Source organism: Argiope bruennichi, chromosome 11 (genome assembly GCF_947563725.1).
Source record: "Argiope bruennichi chromosome 11, qqArgBrue1.1, whole genome shotgun sequence".
In the NCBI taxonomy this organism is placed as follows: domain Eukaryota; kingdom Metazoa; phylum Arthropoda; class Arachnida; order Araneae; family Araneidae; genus Argiope; species Argiope bruennichi.
Window position 1 is genome coordinate 98,978,380 of NC_079161.1, and position 19,830 is coordinate 98,998,209.

General features: G+C 40.9%; 1 protein-coding gene across 1 annotated transcript; it reads left to right on the plus strand.

The window, feature by feature from the left end:
• Positions 1–1,064: 1,064 nt before the first annotated feature.
• On the plus strand, positions 1,065–5,888 carry LOC129956806 (uncharacterized). Its single transcript, XM_056068753.1, has 3 exons — positions 1,065–1,177; positions 3,088–4,210; positions 5,868–5,888. The coding sequence occupies exons 1-3, from the start codon at positions 1,065–1,067 to the stop codon at positions 5,886–5,888; spliced, it is 1,257 nt and encodes a 418-aa protein (XP_055924728.1).
• The last annotated feature ends 13,942 nt before the right edge of the window (positions 5,889–19,830 follow it).

A 19,830-nucleotide genomic window follows, 5' to 3' on the forward strand; every position in this document is an offset into this window, starting at 1 on the left:
TGCGTCGAGCTAAGGCTTTGGCTTTCTTAAAGGCCACAAGATTTTCTATCGTAGGGTACCTTCTAAAAATATTCCAGCGTTTTTTCTGATTCTTATAACTATCGCGGCAAGCTTCATTCCACCACGGTCTGCGAAATTTTCTCAGACGTGGGGAGGTCTTTGGAATGGTGGCATTTACCGCACTTATTATGCTGTCAACGACTTGCTGCACAGCGTCCGTGATATCGTTAGTATTGACCATGATCTCGGTGATTTCTGCCAAATGAGAGAAAGCATCCCAGTCTGCTCGCTGGAATAGAAAACGCGGAGGACAAGGAGTCGCACCGCCGCTATCAGCATGCGAGACCATAATGGAGAAGTGATCACTATTGTAAAGGTCTTTGCTTACAGCAAAATTCAGCAATGGCATGAGCTCAGGAGAACATATGGCCAAATCAACACTATGGAAGCTGCGTGTGGGTTCATGAAAGTAAGTCTTCTCGTCATTATTAAGGAGACAGAGACAGTTATTAGAAATAAATTGCTCGATCTGTCGCCCACGAGAATTAGTACTTTCTGAACCCCACCAAACACTATGCCCGTTGAAATCGCCTAGTATAATAAGTGGTCTAGGAAGCTGGTCCACTAAATTGTCAAGATGTTGTTGATTAATGACATCATGAGGCGGTAAATATATACTACAGACTGTGACTAATGTTCGTGTGTGAACTTGCACTGCCACAGCCTGTAGAGGTGTATGCAAAGTAAGAGGTGTGCTTGGATATAGATTTGAAGTTCAGAGACAGACACCACCAGAACTCCGAGATCCTGTGTCTGTATCTTTCCTGGTACAATTATAACCGCGCGATTTTATTGGAATACTGGGTGTTAAGAAGGTTTCTTGAAATTGTCTTGATGTCTGGAAGTTTGGAACGTATGCCGCGACAATTCCATGAAAAGAAGGTACCCATTACGAGCGAGGTTTGGAAAAGGAGAGAGAATGGCCATTTATTGGAGTTGCCTGATCTTCGCAACTCATATCAAGTGCATCTTCATCCTCCGATGGATGGAGCTTAAAATCGGGAATGGTTGGTTTGCCCCCAAAAATGGACGTTAAGTCCTTATGGGCTATACCATCTTTCGCCAACCCCAAAGCAACTGAATTCCGTGAAGTAGACTTTTGCAGTTTCGAGGAAAGGTCTTTATGTGAAAGACCACGTTTTGCGAGTTTTAATGTCAGTGAGGACTGAGGGTTTTTTTCCGAATTTTTTTCGATGTTGACAGGTCAGGTTTAGGAGATTCTGGAAGGCTTTTAACAGAATTCTCAGAATCAGATTCAGAAGTTTTTACAGGGGGTTTTGTCTTTGTAGTTTGCTTCATACAGTTCTCACAGGAACAATTTATGCAAAACGATTTTTGGACAACGGAAGCATAACTTACACCAGGAGTAGGAGTTTGAGTTAGGACCCTACGCCTGGCTTCGGGGTATGATAAATTTTCTTTTATTTTTAATGATGTCACTTGTTTTTCCAAGTTCCAGCGTGGACAAGATCGAGCATATGAGGGGTGATCACCATAGGCAGTTCACGCACTTTTCTTTTGCGGTGCACTGCTGGCTGTCATGCCCTTTTTCAGCACAAGGGGCACAAGTTAGTGTCCCGCGGCAATTTACTTTGGAATGACCATATCGCTGGCACTGATAGCATCTTAATGGATTCGGAATGTACGGTCGAACTGGTAACTTTATATAGCCCGCATATATATATTCTGGTATATTAGGACTGTGAAATGCAAGTATATAGTGTTTAGTTGGGAGTATTTGACCTTCTCGCCGAATTGTAATCTGGCGAACTTGCGTCACTCCTTGTCATTTCAATTCATGGGATATTTCTTCTAAAGACACATTGAATAGTTCTCCGCAGGTAATAACACCTTTGGAGAAATTTAGAGATGTATGTGAATTCACGGAAACCGGAATATCTGCAAGAGCTTTGAGTTTGATAATTTGTTGTGCTTGTTTTTTGGTGTTTATTTCCACTAGCAGATCACCAGATCGCATTTTCCGAATAGATACGACATCACCAACTGTAGCTGATATTGCTTTCTGCACAAGAAACGGTGAAACAGAAGAAAAGGTCTCTTTATTATCCGATAGACGCTTGATTACAAAAAACTTATCAAAATAATGAATATTAGTGGTAATATGGTAAACTTTACGCCCACTGAAGGGACCACGTTTGGAGGAGCCCATACGATATCAGAAAAGATTCGGGTCCGACGGCACCGCCCACCACGGAGCCCAACAAGGGAAGGCAGCCACCGGCTCTGGCCATTCCCAGCCTCGGCGCTTACCTTGATGCTAGCCGGAACCTATACGCTCGGAGTTACCCCCGGGGACAGTGACCACCCTTAACGCCAAGCCCAAGGAGTAACCCCTTCGCTTGATCCCTAGCAGACTAGCCACTCAGGTGACTAGCTACCAGCCGATTGATGCCCCTCAGGGGCTCACCTTCTTTAGGTGAGTACGGGTGTCCCAATCCCGAGGTACCCAGGGATCTTTACTCCCTTTAGGTTTACTCTCCTCTGCGCCTTCTGCTGTCACCTTTTTTCTTCTTTCCCTCGAGGGTAGGCGAGGGAGCTCTCCATGAGAAGCGGTCGCCGCTCTGTTTGCTTCCTGCTTCTCATGGACAGCAAATACCCCCACGTGTTTGCCGTGCGTGGCGACCCATTAGACGGGTGGTGCACTGTGGTCCCCGGTGTATCAATCGGCTGGTCGCTAGCCACCTGAGTGGATAGTTTGCTAGGGATCAAGCGAAGGGGCTACTCCTTGGGCTTGGCGTTAAGGGTGGTCACTGTCCCCGGGGGTAGCTCCCAGCGTATAGGTACCGATTAGCACTAGGGTAAGTACCGAGGTTGGAAATATCCAGAGCCGGTGGCTGCCTTCCCTTGTTGGGCTCCGTGGTGGGCGGTGCCGTCGGGCCCGAATCACTATCAATATCGTATGGGCTCCTCCCGGAAATCTCCCTTCAGTGGGCAACAAAAAGAAACAAAACAAAATTTTCATTTCAACAAAGACAAATACTTTGATCACTTTTTTGTCATTAAAAGAATATCGGAAGACAAAGAAACATTTCATTCTGTTTCACCGTTTTTGGTTGAAAAAGCCATTGATAGTACACTTGGTGAAGTCGCTTCAATTCGGAAACTCCGCTCTGGAGACTTGCTCGTTGAAGTTTCATCTAAACAGCAAGCTAATAAAATCGTAAAACTGAAAGCTTTAGCCACAATACCAATCACTGTAAGTGCCCATAACTCACTTAATAACTCGAAAGGTGTAATAACATGTGGAGAGTTATTCAATTCAACAATTGAAGAAATTCCTAAAGATTTTCAGCCTGAAGGAGTTATACATGTACGTCGTATTTCAATACGACGAGATGGGCAGCTCCTCCCCACGAAACACCTTGTTCTTACATTTAAAAACCCATCTTTGCCGGAATCGGTTAAAGTGGGTTACTTGAAATTGGCGGTCCGACCTTTCATTCCGAATCCTTTGCGTTGTTTCCAGTGTCAACGTTTTGGGCACTCTAAAATGGCCTGTCGCGGGACACTCACTTGCGCCCGTTGTGCAGAGAAGGGACATGACAGCCAGCAGTGTAGCGCACAGGAAAAGTGTGTTAACTGCGATGGCGCCCACACCTCCTTTTCACGATCATGTCCACGTTGGCAAATGGAAAAAGAAATAATAACGCTCAAAACGAAAGAGCAAATTTCGTACCCTGAAGCGAGACGGAAAATTCTCGCTAGAACACCGTCACCTGGGAAAAGCTATGCCTCAGTTGTTCAGAATACATTTTGCAAAAACTGTACATGTACAAACTGTGCTAAATTTACTTCCCAAGCAACTCACAGTGAAAAGTCATGCGACTCCGACACCGAACCATCAATAAACAATCCAACTGAAACACATATATCCCAAAAGCCCAAATTAAAATCAAAAATGCAGAAATCACTCCAGCTAAAGCTTTCTAAACGTGGTCTATCACCAAAACAACTGACATCGACCCTTAAAAAATCCCATGTTAAGAGTTCTGTAGCTCTGGGACTGGCAAGAAAGGGCATAGTTCAAAAGGACTTACCAAGCATCTTTGGTGGCTTACCTAGAAGTCCCGATCACATAGCCCTACATCCATCTGATGAGGATGATAATGACTTTGCAATGACTTGCGAAGTCACTCCTATTCAGGCCACTGACCCTACTATTTCAAAAATTAAAAAACTTTCTTAATGGGTACCTTCCTTTCATGGAATTGTCGCGGCATTAGATCTAAACTTTATGATATCAAGTCCATGATTAACAAATTTCATCCAATCTGTTTCGGTGTTCAAGAAACTTTCTTGACGCCTAGCATTCCCATAAAATTGCGTGGTTTTAACTGTGTGCGAAAAGATGCAGACACTGGACATCATAGTTCGGGAGGCGTCTGTATCTTTACTTCGAATTTGCATCCAAGCACACCACTTATTCTACACACTTCACTACAGGCTGTGGCTGTACAAGTTCACACTCGAACATTGGTCACAGTCTGTTGTATATATTTACCACCTCATGATATCATACGTCTCCAAGATCTTGACAACTTAGTGAATCAACTTCCTAAGCCATTTATCATACTTGGCGATTTCAACGGGCATAGTACTTTGTGGGGTTCGGACAGTACGAACTCTCGTGGGCGACAGATCGAAAAGTTTATTTCTAATAACTGTCTCTGTCTGCTCAATAAGGATGAGGAAACATACTTCCACGAACCAACACGCACTTTCCATAGTCTGGACTTGGCCATTTGTTCTCCTGAGCTTCTTCCATTCTTGACCCCCTCAGGGGCTCACCTACTATAGGTGAGTACGGGTGTCCCAATCCCGAGGTACCCAGGGATCTATACTCCCTTTATGTTTATACTCCTCTTCGCCTTCTGCTTTCTGCTTTGTTTTTTCTTTCCCTCGACGGCAAGCGAGGGAGCTCTCCATGAGAAGCTGTCGCCGCTCTGTTTGCTTCTTGCTTCTCATGGACAGCCAAAACCCCACGTGTTTGCCGTGCGTGGCGACCCATTTGAAAGACGGGTGGTGCACTGTGGTCCCCGGTGTATCAATCGGCTGGTACCTAGTCACCTGAGTGGCTAGTCTGCTAGGGATCAAGCGAAGGGGTTACTCCTTGGGCTTGGCGTTAAGGGTGGTCACTGTCCCCGGGGGTAACTCCCAGCGTATAGGTACCGATTAGCACTAGGGTGGATGCCGAGGTTGGGAATGACCAGAGCCGGTAATTGCCTTCCCTTGTTGGGCTCCGTGGTGGGCGGTGCCGTCGGACCCGAATCTTTTATCATATCGTATGGGCTCCTCCAAACGTGGTCCCTTCAGTGGGCGTCGCATTGTACCAATTACTTCAAATTATGACCATCATTTTGATAGTTTTTTTATAGTTAAGCGTATATCAGAAAAAAATGAAACATTTGAAACGGTATCGCCATTCTTAGTGCAGAAGGCCATCACCGCAACTGTTGGTGAAGTAACATCAATTAAAAAGATGCGATCTGGTGACTTGTTAGTAGAGGTCAATTCTCGAAAGCAAGCCCAGAATATACAGAAATTGAAAGCACTTGCAACGATCCCAATCAGTGTCAGCCCCCATGCATCATTAAATACCTCTAAAGGTGTTATCACCTGCGGAGAGATTCTGAATCTCCCTATCGACTATATTACAGATGAATTAAAATCACAAGGAGTTGTGCATGTCCGCCGAATTACCATCAGGCGTGATGGAGAAATTATTGATACTAAACACCATATCCTAACCTTTAAATCTCCAAAACTACCCGAACATATCTATGCAGGCTACATCAAATTACCAGTAAGACCGTACATCCCTAACCCCCTCAGATGCTTTAATTGCCAGCGTTTTGGCCATTCAAAGGCAAACTGCCGCGGGACACTCACTTGTGCTCGATGCGCAGAAAAAGGTCATGATAGCCAGCAGTGCGCCGCAACAGAAAAGTGCGTGAACTGCGGTGGCGATCACATGTCGTACTCTCGATCCTGCTCACGTTGGCAACTTGAAAAACAGATAATAAGTCTAAAAATCAAAGAAAGTTTATCTTACCCTGAAGCTAGGCGGAGGGTTATAGCTCAAAATCCTACTCCTGACAAAACATATGCTTCTGTTGTACAAAGGACATTTTGTGCAAACTGCTCTTGCACAAACTGTGTTAAAAACACCACTAAAACCAAGCAGCCAAGTAAAGCCTCTTATTCAGATACCGAAAATTCCATCAGCAGTACCCCTGAAACTCCAACAGTTTTAAAAAAGAAATCTAAGAAAAAAGCTCAAAAATCGCTGACACTGAAGCTTGCAAAACGCGGCCATTCATTACAAGATGTTACTACAAAATTAAAAAAGTCAACATTAAAAAATTCCGTCGCTTTCGGGCTTGCGACGCAAGGTAATGTCCATAAGGACTTAACGTCCATATTTGGCATGCCAAATAGCCCTGATATTAAATTACACCCTTCTGGTGATGAGGATGATTTGGAGATGAGTTGCGAATATGAAGCAATTCAAACAAATGCTTCTAAAGCTTCTTCTTCCAAACTGCTTTCTTAATGGGTACCTTCCTTTCTTGGAATTGTCGTGGTCTTAGAACGAAACTACAAGACATCAAGTCAATTATCAACACATTTCATCCCTTTTGCTTTGGCTTCCAAGAAACTTTCTTGAAGCCAAATATGCCGTTAAAACTGCGTGGCTATAATTGCGTTCGGAAAGATGCAGACTCTGGATCTCGTAGTTCGGGAGGAGTCTGTATTCTAACATCAAATCTGTATCCGAGCACACCTCTCCCATTACACACTTCCCTGCAGGCTGTGGCTGTGCAAATTCATACTCGAACACTGGTTACAGTCTGCTGCATCTACTTGCCACCACATGATGTCATAAGTCAGCAAGAACTTAACAAAATAGTAGACCAGCTTCCTAAACCGTATTTATTAATAGGCGATTTCAATGCACATAGCACCTTCTGGGGCTCAGAAAATACGAACTCTCGAGGGAGACAGATTGAACAATTTATTGCTAATAACTGTCTCTGCCTACTAAATAACGGAGAAAAAACATACTTCCACGAGCCAACACGTACATTCCATAGCATCGATCTGGCCATTTGCTCTCCTGAGTTATTGCCATTACTGAAATTTAAAGTCGGAGATGATCTTTATGGTAGTGATCATTTCCCTTTGATTATTTCCCAAGTCGATAGAAATAATGGAACTCGTCCTCCACAACATTTCCTTTTCGAGCAAGCAGACTGGTCCGTATATACAAAATTGGCAGATATTACCCAGGCAATGGTCAGTACGACAGACATTTCGGAAACGGTGCAAAATATCATTGATGTCTTGATTAACGCCGCTAAAAAATCCATTCCTCAAAGTTCACCAGGTTTACGAAAATTTCGAAGACCTTGGTGGAATAAAGCATGTCACGACAGTTTCAAACAGCAGAAAAAATTATGGAACATCTTCAGAAGGTACCCGACGACGGAAAACCTTGTCGCATTTAAACGAGCCAGAGCCGTTGCTCGTCGTATTCGACGACGTAGCCAGAGGGAGTGCTGGATAAGATATATTTCCTCCATTACATATCGCACTCCAAGCAAACAACTATGGAATAAGGTAAAAGCTGCAAATGGAGTTTATCAGGAGTTTTCATTTCCTATCCTGAAAACCGGTAGTGCAACATATTCTTCTCCATTAGATATCGCTGATATTCTCGGACAGACTTTCGCACAAGTCTCCGCTGCGAAATCATATTGCCCTGATTTCGTGGCAATTAAGAATCGCGCGGAACAGATGACTTTGAATTTCCAAGCTCGGAAGCTTCGTCCGTACAATTGCGATTTCCAGATGACCGAATTAAGAAGGGCATTGTCTCAAGCTCATGATACTAGTCCCGGTCCAGATGGAATAACCTATAGTATGCTTCGCCACTTGAGTGTATCATCGCTCTCCAGTCTCCTGTATCTGTTTAATAGAATCTGGAAAGAGCAGACCTTCCCATATCAGTGGCAAGAGGCTTTTGTGATTCCCGTTCTGAAACCGGGAAAGGACCCAGAAAATCCTCTGCACTACAGGCCTATCGCTTTAACGAGTGTTCTTTGCAAGACACTTGAACGTATGGTCAACGCCCGTTTAATCTTTGAATTGGAGAAAGTGACATGTATTCCGCTCTTGCAGAGTGGTTTCCGTAAGGGGCGCTCCCCAATTGATAATATCGTCCAACTGGAAACCTACATCCGCAATGCTTTTGTACGTAGAAACCATCTTGTCTCCATTTTCTTTGATATAGAAAAGGCGTATGACCGTACATGGCGATACGGAATTCTTCAGAAACTTTTTAACTTGGGTTTTAGGGGAAATCTTCCAATTTTTATTCGAAATTTTCTAACATCTCGAACTTTCCGAGTTCGTGTCGGCAATTTTTACTCCAATTATTTTATTCAAGAGGAGGGTGTTCCACAAGGGAGCGTCCTCAGTGTTACGCTTTTTATCATCCATTTTAGTGACATACTTAATCATTTACCACCATCTGTGCAGGGAAATTTATACGTTGACGATCTGCATATCTCTTGTGAAGGTAGTGATATGCGTTTAATTGAACTTCAACTGCAAAATGCAGTTAATAAATTGAACAAGTGGTGCGAGAAAAATGGACACACTCTTTCTGCCGAAAAGAGTAAATGTATGCATTTTTGCAGAAAACGAAACCTTCACCCTGATCCTTCAATCTATATACGTAATGGCCTGATTCCAGTTGTTGATGAAGTGCGGTTTTTGGGTGTATATTTTGATAAAAAGCTCACTTTCCTTCCGCATATTTTATACCTTCGGAAGAAGTGTGAGAGATCACTCAATATCCTCAAGGTACTTTCTCGCACTTCCTGGGGTGCCGATCGTACCTCTTTACTTCGTATATACCAGGCTGTCATTCTATCTCGGATTGACTACGGGTGTTTCGTATATGGCTCAGCCAGATCTACTGTTCTGCGTCGACTAGATACCGTGCATCACTCTGCTCTGCGGATTTGTTCGGGAGCTTTCCGCACATCGCCAGTGGAGAGTCTTTATGTCATTTGTCATCAGTTGCCTTTGGAGCTGCGAAGGAAAAAACTCTCCCTGCAATATCATTTTCGAACGCTGTCTCTTCCACAACATCCTGTGGCAAATACGACTCTTCCTGCTACTCTCCGCAGAATTTATGATGCTCGTCCTTCTAACATTCTTCCCTTTTCTGAGAGAGTGAAAAGCATACTTCAAAATTTGAATCTGCAGTTTCCTGAAATCCAGACTGTTGATTTCCAAACTTTTCCACCTTGGGATATTCCCAATTTTTCCTTTTTAAATCCTTTTAGTGGTTTCATAAAAGATACAACTGCTCCAGTGATTTTTCAACAAATTTTTTGGGCTCATCGCAGTCAGTATCCTTCCTTTGTGCCTGTCTTCACTGACGGTTCAAAGGCAGCTGAGCATGTTGGTTGCGGAATTGTTTTTGATTCCGACATAAACAATTTCCGTCTCAATACATCCTTTTCAGTTTTGTCAGCCGAATTAGTGGCAATTTCTCATGCTCTGATGAATATATCATCCTCACCTGAGAGACAGTTTTGTATATATACAGATAGCATGAGTTCTCTGGAAATCCTCTCTCAATTTAATCCCCATACAAATCCAGTTGTATTAGAAATCTTGGGACTTTTGAAAACTCTTCAAAATAGAGGTTTTAATATTTTATTTTGCTGGATTCCCAGTCATATGGGAATTGCTGGCAATGAGCAGGCAGATCATGCTGCAAAAACTGCGTCTTTTCTCTTACATCACAAAATACCATACAGTGATGTAAAGAAATCTATTACCAATGGGATTTTTACTCTGTGGCAAGAGACATGGAATATGCAGACACAGAATAAATTGCATTCTGTTAAACCTGTTATTGACACATGGCCCGTTTTACCGATGCGTAGGGCTGATGTAAAATTGTCTCGCCTACGTATTGGACATACTAGGATTACCCACAAACACTTGCTTTTCGGAGAAAGGGCACCTGTGTGCTCCTCATGTCACACCGAATTGACAGTAGGTCATATTTTGATTGAATGCCCAGCTTTTGAATCTCATCGCCACCATTTTTTTCATCTATCAAATGCTACTCTCCCAGAATTGCTGGGAGAGAATTATCATCCAAATATTTTTAAATTTTTAATTGCTATACACCTTTTACCATGCATTTGACTTTAAAAATTTCCATTTTTATTATTTAAAAAAAAAAGTCATATTTCGTCTTAATCTGTTTTAGCTATTTTATATTAGTTTACACATAAGCGCACTTAATTTTATACTAAATTCCAATCGTCAACAAAGCTTTACTTTTCACCATACGTATGGCGCAGTATGGCCAAGAATGGCCCTTGTGCCAAAAAACCCAAACTAACCAACCAACCAACCATCTTCCATTCTTGAATTTTACAGTCGGGAATGATCTTTATAATAGTGATCATTATCCTATAATAGTCTCCCAAGCTGATAGCGGTGGTGCGACTTCATGTTCTCCACGTTTCCTATTCCAGCGGGCAGATTGGACTGCTTTCTCGAAACGGGCAGATATCACAGAGACTATGGTCAAAACTCCTGACATTTCGGAAGCAGTGCAACATGTCGTTGATATTATAATGAACGCCGCAAATGTAACTATACCAAAATCTTCCCCACGTCTAAGGAAATTTCGTAGAATTTAGAAGGTATCCAACAACGGACAATCTCGTTGCTTTTAAACGTGCCAAAGCCCTTGCTCGTCGCATACGCCTTCAAAGCCAGAGGGAATCCTGGATATCCTTTGTTTCTTCTCTGAAATATTATACTCCCAGTAAAACTTTGTGGAGGAAGGTAAAAGCTGCTAATGGGATTTATAACGAATCTTCCATTCCTGTTTTAAAAACCGGAAATGTGATGTATTCTGCCCCATTAGAAGTTGTCAATGCTCTCGGCCAAGCATTTGCACAAGTGTCGGCAATAGATTCTTATAGTCCTGATTTCCTGGTAATTAAGAATCGCGCGGAACGGTTGCCTTTGCGTTTTAATGCTAGAAGAAACCTCGCATATAATTGTGAATTTACGATGTCGGAACTGGAAATGGCTTTGTGTCAAGCCAATGATACTAGCCCAGGGCCAGATGGAATCACCTATAACATGCTTCGCCATTTGAATACCACTTCCCTTTCTAATCTGTTAGAGTTATTCAACAGAATTTGGACTGAGCAGAAGTTCCCTTCACAATGGCGCGAAGCTATTGTGATTCCAATCCTAAAACCCGGTAAGGATTCCTCCAACCCCCTGCATTACAGGCCAATTGCTCTGACGAGCTGCCTTTGCAAAACTTTTGAGCGCATGGTCAATGTTCGACTCGTATACGAATTGGAAAAACAAGTATGCATCTCTCCGTTGCAGAGTGGTTTCCGAAGAGGTAGATCTACATTCGATAACCTCGTATTGCTGGAAACTAAAATACGAAACGCATTTGTCAGAAGGAACCACCTTGTCTCCATATTCTTCGATATGGAGAAGGCATATGACCGTGCTTGGCGCTTTGGCATACTTTCAACACTTTTCAACTTTGGTTTTAGGGGCAACCTGCCAATTTTTTTACAGAATTTTTTATCGCATCGTACTTTTAGAGTTCGTTTAGGAAACTTTTATTCTGATCATTTTATTCAAACTGAGGGAGTCCCACAGGGAAGTGTCCTCAGTGTCACACTTTTTATCCTTCATCTCAGCCAAATCCTTAATCATTTGCCTTCTTCTGTATCTTGTAGTTTGTACGTGGATGATCTGCAGATTTCTTATGAAGGTAGTAACATGAGCCTAATTGAGAGGCAATTACAAAATGCCGTGAATAAAGTAGTGGCATGGTGCAAGGGCAATGGATATGCTATCTCTCCTGGGAAGAGTCGCTGTCAGGATATGGTCAATACATCAAACATCTCGGATGCAGTACAAAATGTCGTTGATACCATAATGAACGCCGCTAACAACACCATTCCAAAATCATCTCCACGTCTACGAAAATTTCGAAGACCGTGGTGGAACGGAGCCTGTCGTGACAGTTATAAACAACAGAAAAAACTGTGGAATAAATTTAGAAGATACCCAACAACTGAAAATCTTATTGCTTTCAAAAAAGCCAAAGCACTAGCTAGGCGCATTCGTCGTCAAAGTCAGAGAAATTCATGGATATCATTTGTTTCATCTATAACATCACATATTTCCAGTCGTACTCTATGGAGAAAGGTAAAGGCTGCTAATGGGATCTATAATGAGTCATCCCTCCCTGTTTTAAAAACGGGAGCTGTGGTGCATTCCGACCCATTAGAGGTTGCCAACATTCTCGGCCAAGCATTCGCACAAGTATCCGCAATAGATTCCTATAATCCTGATTTCCTGGAAATTAAGAATCGCGCGGAGCGGTTGCTTTTGCATTTTAATACTAAAAGAAACTTTCCATATAATTGTGAATTCAAGATGTCGGAACTGGAATTGGCTTTATGTCAAGCCCATGATACCAGCCCAGGGCCAGATGGAATCACCTATAATATGCTTCGCCATTTGAACACCACTTCTCTTTCCAATCTGTCACTTTTATTCATCAGAATTTGGAATGAGCAGAAATATCCTTCACAATGGCAGGAAGCAATTGTGATTCCAATCTTAAAACCCCATAAAGATCCATCGAACCCTCTGAGCTATCGACCAATCGCTCTTACGAGCTGCCTGTGCAAAACATTAGAACGTATGGTGAATGCTCGTTTAATTTATGAACTGGAGAAACAGGGTTGCATCTCCCCTATGCAAAACGGTTTCCGCAGAGGCAGATCGACCTTTGATAACCTCATTTTACTTGAAACAGAAATACGCAATGCCTTTGTTAGGAGGAATCACCTAGTCTCCATATTCTTTGACATTGAGAAAGCCTACGACCGTGCTTGGCGCTATGGTATATTATCCACACTTTTTGAATTTGGTTTTAGAGGAAACATGCCCGTATTTGTACAAAATTTTTTATCACTTCGTACGTTTCGTGTTCGATTCGGTAATTTTTATTCAAATCATTTTATACAAACTGAGGGTGTTCCTCAGGGTAGTGTCCTTAGTGTAACACTTTTTATAGTTCATCTCAGTAAAGTTTTATCTGTTTTACCTTCATCTGTTCATGGAACACTTTATGTTGATGATCTGCAGATCTCATGCCAAGGTAGCAACATGAATTTAATTGAGAGACAACTGCAAAATGCAGTTAATAAAGTGGTGAATTGGTGTGATAACAATGGCCATACTATCTCTCCCGAGAAGAATAGATGCATTCATTTCTGTAGGAAGAGAAATATCCATTCAGATCCTGTTATCTTAATACGAAATACAGCAATCCCAGTTGTGGCTGAAATACGCTTTTTGGGTGTAGTTTTCGATCGTAAACTCACTTTCCTTCCTCATATCTTACAACTGAGGAAGAGGTGTGAGAAAAACTTGAATATCTTGAAAGTACTCTCTAAAACATCTTGGGGTGCAGATCGAACCTCCCTTCTCCGTGTCTACCAAGCCGTCATTCTATCACGCATAGACTATGGCTGTATGGTATATGGTTCTGCACGCCCTTCTGTTTTGCGGCGTCTTGATACTGTACACCATTCTGCTGTCAGGATCTGCTCGGGAGCTTTTCGCACTTCCCCAGTTGAGAGCTTATATGTTATTTGCCACCAATTGCCACTTTATTTGCGATGTAAAAATTGTCTACTTTATATTATTTTCGTGCTAAGTCCGTCTCGAACCATCCCATATGCAGCACGGTTATACCTGTTAGTCTAAGAAGAATTTATAATTCCCGACCCTCAAATATTCTTCCTTTTTTACAGAGAATTAAAATTTCCCTGAATGACTCGAATCTTTATAATGTTACCATTAAATCTCTTGATTTTTATTCCTTTCCCCCTTGGGATATTCCCCATTTTTCTTTTCTGAACCCATTCTTGGGATTTGATAAATTTTCGACTAGTCCTATTATTTTCCAACAGATTTTTCATCAGCACCGCTGTCAGTATTCTTCTTTTATCTCAGTATATACAGATGGCTCAAAATCAGATGGACATGTTGGTTGCGCCATTGTGACTCCATCTGATATACTCAGCTATCGTCTAAACAATTGTTGTTCTGTTTTTACTGCTGAGTTGGTGGCAATTTTTTGCGCTCTACAGGAAATTCCGCCTTCTTCTCAGCGTAATTTTATCATATACACCGACAGTATGAGTGCTTTGGAGGCATTTGCTCATTTTCATAACCAGATGCATCCAGTGGCTATCCAAATTTTATCTATCTGGCAGCTATTACAAAACAGGGGCTTTAATATTCTTTTCTGCTGGGTTCCGGGTCATGCAGGTATTTCGGGCAATGAAAGGGCAGATTTTGCAGCCAAATCTGCATCAACATTTCTGTCTCAGGCCCTCCCATATTGTGATGCTAAAAGGTGATTTGTATGCCGACTTTTTGCTACTTGGCAAGAATCTTGGGATCTGCGGATCCACAACAAATTGCATTCAATAAACCCCAGGACTGATTTGTGGCCTGTTCACCCTATACGAGAGGTTGATGTCAAATTGACACGCCTTCGTATAGGACATACACGCTCTACGCATAAACATCTCATTTTTGGAGAGGCGGCACCTAAATGTCCCACATGTCGTGTGGATTTCACCATTAATCATATTTTAATCGAGTGCCCATCTTTTAATTCCTCTCGTTTAAACTTTTTTAAGTCATCGTCATTAACTTTACAAGACCTGGTGGGTGAGAAATTCCACCCAAACACTTTTAAATTTTTAAAATCCATTGACTTTTACACCTGTATTTAATACTTTTAACTTTTGTTCACGCTTGACTTCTTCAACGCTTCATTGTAATGCGTTTTTGCACCACTGTTTCATTGTACGTACTTGAACATTTATTTTTGAATTTGAATGTAGATAACTTTTTCCTTTATACTTTATCATGTCCGATTTTATAGTTTGGTATATGATTTTACCATTTGCTTGGCGCAGCATGACCAAGTATGGTTCTTGCGCCAAAAAACCCTAACGAACCAACCAACCAACCAACCCGTCTCAACTCTAATGAAGGTTCATTGCTCATTACATAAATACTTTGAATCGGGGATGTTCTAAATGCTCCCAGACACAGCCGGAGGCCCTGATGATGTATAGTAACAAGAGCGTTCAGGGTAGATTTTGCAGCCGAGCCATAAATAACGCATCCATAATCTAGTTTTGAACGTATAAGAACTTTATAAACTCTCATCATAGCAGTGCTTTCGGCTCCATATGATGTTCCCGAAAGTATTTTGATAAGATTTAGAGATTGAATGCACTTTCTTTTTAAGTAATTTATATGAGATTTGAAAGTCAGCTTAGGGTCAAGTATCAGTCCTAAATATTTTGCTTCCTTTACTATAGGAATTGTACAATCATTCAGTAATATTTTTGGATCCAAATGGAGTCCACGTCTTCTGCAAAAATGTACACCATTTGTCTTTTGAGTTGAAATCTGGAATCCATTTTCTTGGCTCCATTGACTGATATTATTCACTACCTCTTGCAATTTCTTTTCAATATAGGCCATATCTGTGCCGGAGCAGTGAATTGCAAGATCATCTACAAAAAGAGAGCCTTTCACGCACGTTGGTAATTGCTTCATGACTCCATTTATTTTAATAATGAATAAGATAACACTAAGAACGCTACCCTGAGGAACACCCTCCTTTAGATAAAAGTCGCGAGATAAAATATTTCCTATTCGGACTTGAAACGTTCTTGTCTTTAAAAAGTTCTTAATAAAAATTGGGAGATTGCCTCTAAAACCAATTTCATAGAGGTCTTTTAAAATTCCGTATCGCCATGTTTTATCATATGCCTTCTCCATGTCAAACAGAATTGAAACAAGGTGTTTTTTGCTAACGAAGGCCTCTCGTATAGAAGTTTCTAGTTGTAAAATTCTATCCACTGTTCCTCTACCGACTCGGAAACCGGTTTGAAAAGGCGACAACCATTTCTTTTTTTCCAGAACATGTATAAGTCTAGAATTTACCATCCTTTCCAATACCTTGCAGAGACAGCTAGTGAGAGCTATAGGTCGATAACTGCTAGGAGTTTTAGCGTCTTTCCCAGGTTTTAAAACAGGGATTACCATGGCTCTTCTCCAGGAATTGGGGAACTTATGTTCTTTCCATATTCTGTTAAATAAAATTAAAAGGTTATGCATAGACGTCTCAGTTAGATGAGTGAGCATGAGGAGATTGATCTTATCAGGACCAGCGGAAGTAGCATGCGATCTACTCAAAGCGCGTTTGAGTTCATTAAGATAAAAATCACAATTATATTCTTCGTCTGTAACGGTATTAAAATTTATACCTTGTCTCTCTTCATTTGTCTTGAATAAAATAAAATCTGGCGAATAAGAATTCGCACTAGAAACAGCAGCGAAAGTTTCTCCTAATGTGTTCGCAATCTCTTGAATATCTATTACGACTTGTCCATTGTAATTCAAAAAGGATACTACTGGGCTATCATTATATCTACTAGATAGTTTTCTTATCTTGTCCCACAGCTTTTTTGATGATATTTGATTATTTATGGAGTTAATGAAATTTTGCCAAGATTTCCTTTTACTTACGCGTTTGACTCTTCTAAAATTTGCACCAGCCAATTTAAAAGCAATTAGGTTAGATGTGGTCGGATAGCGTCGAAAGTTTCCCCAAGCTTTCTTTAGTTCTTTCATAGTAATTCGGCATTCTTCATTCCACCAGGGTTTCCATATTTTTGGTGTTTTCCCTGATGTTTTAGGAATAGTTATATCTGCTGCTTGAATAATTAAATTTGTAACTTTGTCGACTGCGTCTTCTATGCTATAGTCTTGTACCATTTCCAATGTTATTGTAGCAAGTTGTGAAAATAGTGTCCAGTTTGCTTTCTGAAATATGAATTTCTTCGGTCTTTCAGGATACCTAATGTCATCATCTATGTAATTTAATATGATCGGGAAATGATCACTGTTATACAGGTCGTCTTCTGTATTGAAATTCCATTTGATGACTAAAGAAGGGGAGCAAAGAGCTAAATCAAGTGTGTGGAACGTCCGAGTTGGTTGATGAAAATATGTTTGGTTATTATTATTTAATAAACGGATACAGTGGTCATCAATTAGAGTTTCTATTTGTTTCCCTCTTATATTAATATCTGGACTGCCCCATATTGGGTTATGGCCGTTGAGATCCCCAAGAAGAAAGAACGATTCAGGTAATTGATCTATTAATTCATCTAATTCCTGTTGAGTGCAAATATAATTAGGTGGGAGGTAAATAAAACAAACAGTAAAAAGGACATCAATCTGCAGCTGAACTGCCAATGCTTGTATCTCGCCATTTAATGGTATCTGTATAAAGGGAAAATCTTTTGAGATTAGAATTGCTACACCAGCTGAAGCTCTTGCGCCTTGAGTGTAATCTTTCCTTATTATGTTGTAATATATAATTTTAATAACATCGTCAGGAGAAAGACAAGTTTCCTGTAAGCCGAGACAAATGGGCTGGTATTTATTTAAAAGCGATTTAATATCATCAAAGTGGGACTTTAAACCACGGCAATTCCACGAAATAAGTTTAAGTGCCATAAAAGTTTATTTTTTCTTTGATGTATTTAAAGTCTCTTCAGTGATGTTCACCCCGTCAGTGAACATCACGTCATCATCAGATGAATGAATTTTAAAATCATCAGTATCGTCATCTTCGTCAATTCTTGATTGTTTTAAAAAATCTTGTTTAGTAAGTGTACGTTTTTTAATGGAATCTCTTATTTTTCCGTCCAAGTTATTTTTCATTGTCTGTTTTCGAAACTTCCTCATAGCTTTTGTTTCTTTGAAAAGTTTTAACGTTCTTTTGGGTGTTTCTACTTTTTTATTGTTGATTGTAGGTATACGAGATGTTTTGTTATGAGTAATGTTAGCACTGTTTAATTGAATAGTGGGTGGTATTTTTTAGGCATTATTGTCATTTAGATTTCCTAAGTTAGTTTCCTTTTTGTTTTTTTGGTCATTTACTTTAGATATATTTGGAGGTCCAGTTTTGTTTTGTATTATTTCTTTTCCAGGATCATTGGATCTATTGTGATTAGCTGAATATTGTCTAGATGAAGGCATTGGATTATTATCAGAGGATATTTCTGTTTGTGGTGCTGTTTTATTTGAACAATACGGGCAGGTTTTGACCGCAGAAGAATATGACACTCCAATAGTCGGTGTCCTGGAAATTACAATTTTTCGTGCTTCGGCAAAAGAAATTTTTATTGACTTTTATTGTTTGAATTTCCTTTTCTTCGATCCATCTAGGGCATTTACGAGAATAAGATGGATGACCACCTTTGCAATTAATACATTTCGGGATAGCGGAGCAGGATTTACTGTTGTGCCCAATTTCCGAGCAACGGCCACACGTTTCTTTGCCGCGGCAGGCTGCCATAGAATGCCCGAATCTTTGGCACTTAAAGCATCTTAATGGATTGGGTATATATTTCTTAACGGGGCAGTTTATGTAGGCTATACGAACAGATTTTGGAGGCGTAGGGATATTGAAAGTCGGTATTAGATGTTTAGTTGGAATTATCTGGTTATCACGTTTAATAGATATTCTCTTTACTGATGTTACGTTTTGATCCTGCAAGCATTCAAGAATTTCTTCTTCAGAGTCTGATTGAAATTCAGATTCGGATATTACACCTCGAGAATTATTTAAAGATTTATGAGGAGTGACAGTGACTGCATGTTCTCCGATTGATTTCAATGATTTTAATAATTGTGTTTGTTCCAAGGATTTAAGTTCAATTAGGATGTCACCAATTTTTGTTTTTTTAATAGATTCAACTTCACCAATCATTCCCAAAATGGACTTATGGATCAAAATAGGAGAAACAGTTTTAAGATTACCTTCAATTTTTTTAATAACGAAAAATTTATAAATTTATCAAAATGCAAATGGTGCTCCAAAAGAGAGTTTGACGGACGCATGTCTCCGCCGGGACCGAAGTTTTGTGAACCCATAATTTTTATGCGATGTTCATTCCAGTACGCCCCCACCCACCATGGAACCCAATAAAGGAAGGCAGTTGCCGGCTCTGGGCTTCTCCAGCCTCGGTACTTACCTTAGGGGTGGTACCGGAATATAGATCTACAAAGACTGCAGACCTAACCCTAGAGCAGTACTTCCTTGTTCCCATAGAAATATACCACCAGCCGATTGACAAGAGCGGGCTCACTCCTGCCACCCGACTTACGGAGCAGCATGGGCCAAGGAGAACGCAAAGGGACCCCAGGATTCCACTTTGCCCCTAACGGGTCGCCATGCACGGCCAACACATGGGTTTAATGTAAAAACTCAAATTTCGAACAAAAACCAACATAAATAGAAATGAAATATCAATTCAAATGATACAAAAATGGAAATTAGAAAAATAAAAATTAGAGAAGGATCGCTAGGGTAACCCGGGGGCTCGGCACCCGTATTTACCAAAGACGGTAAACCCCCTGAGAAAAGGAAAGATCAATGGGTACCTCGGGCTTGGGACACCCGTACTCACCTAAAGAAGGTGAGCCCCTGAGGGGGTAATAATGTTGGCTCAGCAGCAGTTTTTCGTAATGTAATAATATCCGAATGACTTCACC

What these genes read in the sequence shown, in the direction of transcription:
- LOC129956806 (XM_056068753.1), top strand. Translation starts at nt 1,065, where the DNA reads ATGGTTGGTTTGCCCCCAAAAATGGACGTTAAGTCCTTATGGGCTATA. An exon ending in TTTTGCAGTTTCGAGGAAAG is followed by an intron (nt 1,178 to 3,087) that starts GTCTTTATGTGA and finishes TGTCATTAAAAG; the next exon opens with AATATCGGAAGACAAAGAAA. An exon ending in ACTTTGCAATGACTTGCGAA is followed by an intron (nt 4,211 to 5,867) that starts GTCACTCCTATT and finishes ATATCTATGCAG; the next exon opens with GCTACATCAAATTACCAGTA.